General features: G+C 48.0%; 1 protein-coding gene across 1 annotated transcript; it reads right to left on the bottom strand.

Moving 5' to 3' along the window:
• Positions 1 to 242: 242 nt before the first annotated feature.
• On the bottom strand, positions 243 to 2,253 carry IL28B (interferon lambda-1). The gene is made up of 5 exons (XM_014732932.3): positions 1,994 to 2,253; positions 1,696 to 1,767; positions 813 to 956; positions 627 to 710; positions 243 to 531 (listed from the first exon to the last, which is right to left on the bottom strand). The coding sequence occupies exons 1-5, from the start codon at positions 2,162 to 2,164 to the stop codon at positions 433 to 435; spliced, it is 570 nt and encodes a 189-aa protein (XP_014588418.2). The 5' UTR covers positions 2,165 to 2,253; the 3' UTR covers positions 243 to 432.
• Between the last annotated feature and the right edge of the window lie 6,361 nt (positions 2,254 to 8,614).

Below are 8,614 nucleotides of genomic sequence, written 5' to 3'. Positions count from 1 at the left end.
CATATAAACATGTGCGTAAATACACATCTGCACACACATGGGCCTGAAGATGCTATTATGCATCCTCAGGTGGACTCAGGTTCTGGCAGGTACTCCCTTGCACACATATACACACACACTCACAGAAACCAGGCACACACAAATGTACACAACTAGTCCTGAATTTGCCTGCACCATACAGACATCCACACTCGGTCACAGACCCACAGTCACACGCACACTCAAGGAATCACTTATTATAGGAGGGTCCAATTGCTTCCTGTTTATTTGTGCATATTGTATAAAAGTAGGAAAAACCCATTTCTTTGGGGTCTGAGCCAGGACTGCAGCTCCATAAATAAGGGGTGAGAGGAAATAACTTAAGGTGGGCGTGGGGCTTAGTGCATAAATAAGGTCTGGGGTCCCAGACAGGCTGGGGGTGGGTCCAGGTTCTCAGAGGCACAGGTCTCCGCTGGCGACACAATTCAGGTCCCGTGTGAGGAGGCGGAAGAGGTTGAATGTGACAGAGGCCTCGAGGCAGCCCCAGGACTCCTGGGAGAGAGAAGAGAAAGTGGTTCCCATTGCCCGGGCCCCAGCCTTCCCCCTTACCCAGGGCTCTGGCGTCCATTCTCCTCCCAGTCACTCACCTTCTTCTGGACCTCGTGGAGCTGGCGCAGCCACTGGTGGAGGCGGCCCCGGGGCCTGGGACCCGCTGTGGGCCGAGCAGGGACCTGTGGGCAGAGGAGGGTGGTGTGTGAGGCGGGGCCTGGGCCAGAGGGGGACAGATGGGGGGTCAGAGCCCACACACACGGCCTGGGCGCCCGAGCACTCACACAGGCTTGGAGTTCAGAGTGGATGTGACGCAGCGTGTGAAGCGGCCGGTCCAGGATGTCCGCCAGGGACGAGTCAGCCACCATCGCCAGGATCTTCAGTGTCAGAGCTAGCTCGGCCTCCAAGGCCACGGGGCGCTCCCACACCTGAGGACAGGTGAGAAAGAACAGGTGAGGGGCAGCTGGGGTGGAGACGTAGGAAGGGTAGGCGAGAAGGCCCAGTTTAGTGGGGACAGGAGGGGAGCACAGGGGAGGAGGGCAGGGGACAAGGGCACTCACGATGGGTCAGGGCAGAGGGAACACATGAGGAAGAGTGGAGATGAAGACGATAGAGGGGAGGCAGGGGAGAGACAGGTGAGGGGTGAGGGAGAGGCGCATCGTGGGGGTCACAGAGGTTTGCAGAGACAGGAGGAGAAGAGAACAGGTGAGGGGGACACTTGGGTGCGTAGGTGAGAAGGGTGAGTGAGGGAGGACTGTGTGCTGGGAAAAGACCCATGGAAGAGAGTAGCCGAGGGGCAGAGGTCAGAGTCAGTGGCAAGGAGGACAGGGAAGAGGGGAAGAGGGAATCGGTGTGGAGAGTAGACAGTGACAAGCTGGGCAGGGCAAGGCGCACGGGTGGGGGACAGACCGAGGGGAGAAAAGAAGGGAGAAGGGAGAAGGAACGAGGTAAGCGTGGAGGTGAGCGGGACAGGTGGGGGAGACAGGGAGGTGCAGACAGGCAGGGAGATGATCAAAAGGGACCAACTGAGGATGGACAGAGGCACAGGACAGGGGAGGAGAGGCCAGAGAGAGAGAAGGACAGGTAACATAAAGCAGTTGAGGGGCCACTTAATGACACAGGGAGAGAGGCCAGGGGAGGGTGAGGCGGGCATGACTCCCAGCTCACCTGCAGCTGTCGCAGGTCCCAGGTTGTGGGGAAGACAGGGGAACGGCAGGTCCAGTTCTCCAGCGAGTTTTCCTAGAGAGCGAGAGCAGAGGTTAGCCCACAGTAGGAGTGCTGGAGGCTAGCCCATGGCAGCAAGGATGAAGGACTAGCAGGAAGGCTTCAGAAAGGATAGAGGTTAGTCATAGCTGAAAAGCTAGAGGCTAGCCCACAGCAGGAGAGAGGTTAGCCCACCATAGCAGGACAGCAGGTCCGCTACAGTAGGAGGGCTCCAGGTTAGCCCACAACAAGAGGGACCCACCAAGGCATCTTTGGCCTTCTTGAAGGCCTCCAGCTCACTCGGAGACAGAGATTTGAACCTGCCGATATCGCAGCTCCTCTGGGTGGTGGCAGGCTTAGAAGTGGGGACGGGACCTGCCCTGGCCAAGCCCAGCCCCGCGATCACCAGCACCAGGACCCGCACTGCAGCCATGGCCAGATCGCAACAGCTCCCCCAGCTGCATGGCTCTGTTTTTAAGGAGGCCAAATGAGCAATCTGTGTGTGGAACCGAAAAGGCAAATGGAAATTGCAACCTCCACTTTGACTTAAAACGCGCGAGTGGGTGGGGCCGGCCGCTGAGCCAGGTGAGCTCACAGGTGTGGGCGGGGCCAGGTGAGAGGAGAAGGAAAGAAACGGAAACCCCAAGAGGGAGCCTGACAAGTCCCTGAGCCTAGTTAGGAGTCCCTGGGACTTTGGAAAGCCCCTGACTGAGGCTGAGGCAGGTAGAGCGACAGGAAGATGTCACAGAAGGGCAGGGCTGGGCCCGGGGTGTGTGGGTGGGGCTGCCTGAGTGACAGACGGAGTTTCCTCTATTGATTGAAGCGTGTTCCACGAACTCACTCGTCTTACGCTCCGAACATTCCCGTGACTAGTTATTTTCGTGATCAGCCCCATTTTACTGGTGAGGAAACTGAGGCACAGAAGCCCAAGTGCCTTGCCTAAGGTCCCTCACCTGCTTAATGGCAGAGCTGGGATTTGAACGGAGTCCCATGCGCTTACCTCTTCTTCTCTAAACAGCCAAAGTCACAGACGCCCAGCTCTCCTTTCTCTCTCTCTGGGGAGCGTGAAAGGGGAGGGACCTCCTTACTCGCTGGGGGCAAGAGGACTTGCTGGGGCCGGAGGGGCTGCCTGGGGAGAAGGCAGTGAGAAGGCTTCCAGAAGGCAGGCAGAGTCTGGCTGCTTTGCCATCATCACCCCCCGCGGTAACAACAACTGTGCAGCGGGTGGGGAATTGTTGGGACGTGCATGGACTTCCTGTTTTTCATTCCTTTATTTTTTTCTTGGCCCTTAGGCGCAGAAAGTTATTAATCACACTCTTCAGGTCATAAGAGAGAGTCACAACCGGCCCACGAAAGACCCTCTGAGGCTTTACCCCACCCCATGTCCTGTCCCCACTCCCACCCCTGCCCCTCAAGGCACCCCTTTAATACACTTGATACAGAGCTGCAAAGATATATCTTTATCACTTGTGATTTCGTGTGCGTATATGTTTCTAATTTACATAAATGAGATTATGCTATAAATCTAGTTGTATCTCCTTTTTTTCTTTTTTAATATAACAGTGCGTTTCTAGATCTCTCCATATAGGAGTGTATATCAAGTTGGCTGTTTCTGACTGCTACACTGTGTTCCATGGTGTGCCCACAAGTCAGTTGTGCTTACCTAGTCCCCCAGTGATGGACACTTAGGTCGCCTCCAGCTGCCCATCACCACAAGGCTCACGAATTTCCTTTCTAAGCGGTTTTCTAGGACACGCACCCAGCTGGTGTCGCCTCGCACCCCATGCCCCCTCAGCTCATTTTTTCGCTCGCTTGTAGATTTGGTGGGCTGTTCCCGCACGTGGTGACAGTTTCCCACCTTATGTGCCTGTATCTTTCTGCTTCTCCACCTGAGGTCTTTCTCCCGTCTGCGGGCAGAACAGACCGGAAGTGCTGAGATTAATCCCCCAGGGGCCATCTTCAACCAGCCAGGGAATAAATACTTCTGCCTCCCCCTTCCTCAGTGGGTCACTACTGAGGTGTGCTCTCCATGATGCCTCAGGGCCTTGGAGGGTCCCCAGGAGGAAGGCGCTCTGGTTGTGCACAGCAGTCACCCTTTCTGGGCTGGGACCAGGGTGAGGAACCAAGGTACCTCGGATGCAAAATTTAAGGAGGCCCTCACACTCAGCTTCCAGTAAGTGTGCTGGATGCCTCGCTGCCTCGCTCTGGTCCAGACTCTGCACCACTTATTGGCTTTTTCCTCTAATTTCTCCACTCACTTGTGTTTCTTGGGGGTAGCTCCCAAATAAACCACCTGTACCCTTGGCTCAGAGTGTGCTTTTGGGAGACCTCAAACTGAGACATATCTTCAGGGTCACAGGGCATACCTGTTCTTATATTGTCTAGTCAACACTGTCCAATAGAACTTTCTGCACGGGTGGAAGTGTCCTATGTCTGTCCTATCCAATACCGTAGCCACAAGCCACATGTGGCAGCTGACTGCTTAAAATTTGGCTAGCGCAACGGAGGAAATGAATTTGTCAGTTTCTTTCTCTTCTCTCTAATTTAAATTTCATTGCTCTACGTGACTAGCGGCTACCGTAATAGGCAGCGCAGTTCTAAATTCTCCTCTATTGCTCTCCCAAACCGTGGCATCTGCTTCCTTCCCTCTGGAAGTGCTCGAGTATCCCCACAAAGGTGTGGCCTCCTCGACCCCGGGATCTGATTTAGACGACGAGGTCCTGGACTTTGACTATGAGCCTGATGCAAAATAAATGAGACTTTTGAGGTTGTGGAAAGAGAGGAGTGTCTTTTGCATATGGAAAGAATATAAGTAATTTGTGACCAGAGGGCAGACTATAGTGGTTTTAAAATATGTCTTCAAAATCTTCGACCCCTTCCCCACTGAGCAGCGGATCCATCCCCTTCCCTTGCATCTGGGTTGGCCGTAGAAGCCCAAGTCGCCGTCCATCCGTGCTGCGTGACCCCTGAGGCTGTGTCAGAAAAGGCGAGGCAGCTTCTGCTTGGTTCTCTTGAGATTCTCAGCCTGGGGAAGGCCAGCTGCCATGTGAGAAGGATGACTGCCTGGAGACCACCACGCTCCCACCTCACTCGCATCGACTGCCAGCCACGTGCATGCACCATGTCAGACACTCAGTTCGGCTCTCAGATCCCCCAGAGGATGGTTGGGGCTCTATCACCTCTAATCCCCACCCTACCAAGGACCCCACAGAGCCATTTTTACTCTACTGCTCCCATGCCTCTGGCGCCCAGAGAGCAAAAGAATTATATATGCACACAAATATTCCTCTTATATACAAATGTGTGTGTGTGTGTGTGTGTGTGTGCGCGCGCATGCGTATGGTTACCATTACTATGTAACTAATATTCCAAAACTCCAAAAATCGTAATTTGGCCACTGTGTATGGTGACCAGCACTGGGAATGTGTAAACAGAGCTCTGATTATTGTCCTGGCAGTAACACTTTAAAAAAGGAATTAGAGTCTCATATTATAATATCCCAAATGTCCAGGATACAAGAGAAAATAATTCATTATACTTGACATCTCAAGAACCAGAAAGGGGCCGGCCAGTGGTACAGTGGGTAAGTTCGCATGTTCCGTTTTGGCGGCCTGGGGTTCGCTGGTTTGGATCCTGGGTGCGGATGTGGCACCACTTGGCAAAAGCCATGCTGTGGCAGGTATCCTACATATAAAGTAGAGGAAGATGGGTATGGATGTTAGCTCAGGGCCAGTCTTCCTCAGCAAAAAGAGGAGGACTGGCAGCAGATGTTAGCTCAGGGCTAATCTTCCTCAAAAAAAAACAAAAACAAAAACAAACAGGAAAATTTTAGATAGAATGGGAAAAACCAATAAATAGATTCCAATACCAAGAAAACACAGACATTGGAATTACCTGACAAGAATTTTAAAGCAACTGTTGTAAAAATGCTTCAAGGAGAAATCATGAACACTCTTGCAACAAATTAAAAAAGAACAAGTCTTGGCAAAGAAAGAGAAGACATAAAGAACCGAACGGAAACTTTAGAACTGAAAAATACAAATAACTGGAATAAAACTCATTGGAAGAAGTAAATAGAAGACAAGAGATGAGAGAGGAAATAGTCCATGATCTTGATAATAAAGCAATAGAAATTATCCACCCTAAACAATAGACAGTAAATAGATTGAAGTCCGAACAAAAGAGAAGTAGATTTTAAAAAATTAAAAAAGACTTTTGGGACAAAAGGAGCCTTGGCAACTTTTGGACAATAAAAAAAGTTCTAACATCCACATCATTGAGATTCCCAGAAGAAAAGTAGAAAAAAAACTAGGTCTGAAAAAAATATCTGAAGAAATAATGGCTGAAAACATTCCACCTTTGGCAAACTATATAAACTTACAGGTTCAAGAAGCTGAGTGAACCCCAAACGGAGTCAATGCAAAGTCATCCACATTCGGGTGCATCATAATCAAACTTCGACACAGATCAAACCAAGGACAAAGGAAGAATCTTGAAAGGAGCCCGAGAGAAATGGCACATTACAGTTTATAGGGGACAATAATTCGATTGACAGTGGACTTCTCTTCCGAAACCACGGAGGCCAGGAGGAAGGGGCACATTTTCAAGTGCTGAAAGAAAAGAACTATCAACCTAGACTTCTTTATCAAGCGAAACTATTCTTTAGGAAAGAAGGTCAAATAAAGACATTTTAAATGAAGAAAACAAAGAGAATCTGTTATCAGCAGACCTATGTTAAAAGACTTGCTGAAGTTCTTCAAACAGAAAGAAAATGAACACCGGAGGAAACTTAGAACATCAGGAATGAAGAAAAGCTTACGGAACAAATCAGTATGTAATTAAATACAATAGACTATCCCCCTCTCGAGTTTTAAAAATAATATTAGATGTTTGAAAGCAAATTATACTACTGCCTGATGTTATTCTCAATGTATTTAAAAAGATATTTAAGATATTTATGTATTATAAAGAAGAGAGGGTAAAGGGATCTAAATAATGATAAGGTTCCTACATTTCATGTGAGGTGGTAAAATGTCAATACAATTACAGTGTGATCAGTTATATGTGTATTGAAATCACAGAGCAACCAATAAAAAAACACTTAAAGAGATATACTCAATAACACTATAGAGGGGCAGCCCTGGTGGCCTAGTGGCTGTTTGGCATACTCTGCTTTGGTGGCCCTGGTTCAGTTCCTGGGTGCAGACCTACACCACTCCTCTGTCAGTGGTCATTCTGTGACGGCAGCTCACATACAAAAAGAGAGAGAGGTTGGCAACAGATGTTAGCTCAGGGTGAATCTTCCTCAGGAAAAAAACAAAACAGGGGCCGGCTCTGTGGCTGAGTGGTTAAGTTAACGCGCTCTGCTGCGGCGGCCCAGGGTTTGGATCCTGGGCGCAGACGTGGCACCACTCATCGGGTCACGTTGAGGCGGCGTCCCACATCCCACAACTAGAAGGACCTGCAACTAAGATATACAACTGTGTACAGGGGGGTTTGGGGAGATAAAGCAGAAAAAAAAATAGATTGGCAACAGTTGTTAGCCTAGGTGCCAATCTTTAAAAAACAAAACAAAACAAAATGCTGTGGATAAAGTGAAACAAAACAGGAAAAATATTCAGGTAATCCACAGGAAGGCGGGAAAAAGGAAACAGAAAAGTGAAAAAAAAAAGGAACTGAAAGAAAGGATGGCAGACTTAAGTGCCAATATGTCAATAATTACAATACATGTAAATGGTCTATATGTGGACAGAGATTGGCAGAAAATGTTTTAAAAAATGATGTGTCTACAGGAAATCCATTTCAAATATATGGCGCAGGTAGGTTAAAAGTAAATGGATGGAAAAAGATATAACAATCAATAGAAAGTTGGAGTGGCTATACAAATAATAGATAAAGTAGGCTTTAGGAAATTCCTAAAGAAAATGATCAGAGACAGAGAAGGACACTACATAAGGATAAAAGATCAATGTACCAAGGAGACAAAATAATCCTAAATGTTATGCACCAAATAACAGAGCTTCAATACGCGTTGAGAAAAACCCAACAGAACAGAAAAGAGAAATAGGAAAATGCACAATTATGGTTGGGTGCTTCAATATCCCTCTGTCATAATGACTCGACAAAAGATCCACAAGGATCTAGTAGACCGAACAATGCCATCAACTAACAGGATCTGATTGATCTTTGAAAAACATCCCACCCAACCACTCTAGAATATGCATTCTTTTCAAGTGCACATGGAACATTCAACAAGATAGACCATATCCTGGGTTATAAACCCAACCTCTACAAATACAGAAGAATTAATACAGAATGTATTCCCTGACCACAATGGAGTCAAACTAGAAATCCATACAGAAAGACAACAGGAACATCTCCAAACACTTGGAAATTAAACGATGTACTCCTGAACAATCCATGAGTCAAAGAAGAAATCTCAAGGCAAATTAACAAAACAAAACAAAACACTGAACTAAATGAAAATGAAAATAAACCGTATAAAAATTTGTGAGATAAAGGACAGCAGTGTTTAGAGAGAAATTTATAGCATTAAATGCTTAGGTTGAAAAAGAAGAAAGTTCTCAAATCAACAATCTAAGTATGCACCTCAAAAAACTAGTAAGAAAGAGAATAGGGGCCGGCCCTGTGACCAAGTAGCTAAGTTCAGGCACTCTGCTCCGGCGGCCCAGGGTTTTGGCGGTTTGGATCCTGGGCGCAGACATGGCACCACTCATCAGGCCATGCTGAGGCAGCATCCCACATACCACAACTAGAAGGACCCACAACTAAAATATACAACTATGTACTGGGGGGAATTTGGGGAGAAAAAGCAGAAAAAAAAAAGATTGGCAACAGTTAGCTCAGGTGCCAATCTTTAAAA

This window comes from Equus caballus, chromosome 10 (assembly GCF_041296265.1).
Source record: "Equus caballus isolate H_3958 breed thoroughbred chromosome 10, TB-T2T, whole genome shotgun sequence".
NCBI lineage: Eukaryota > Metazoa > Chordata > Mammalia > Perissodactyla > Equidae > Equus > Equus caballus.
Note: the sequence above shows the minus strand (reverse complement) of the source record. Positions and strands in the feature narration are given on the sequence as shown.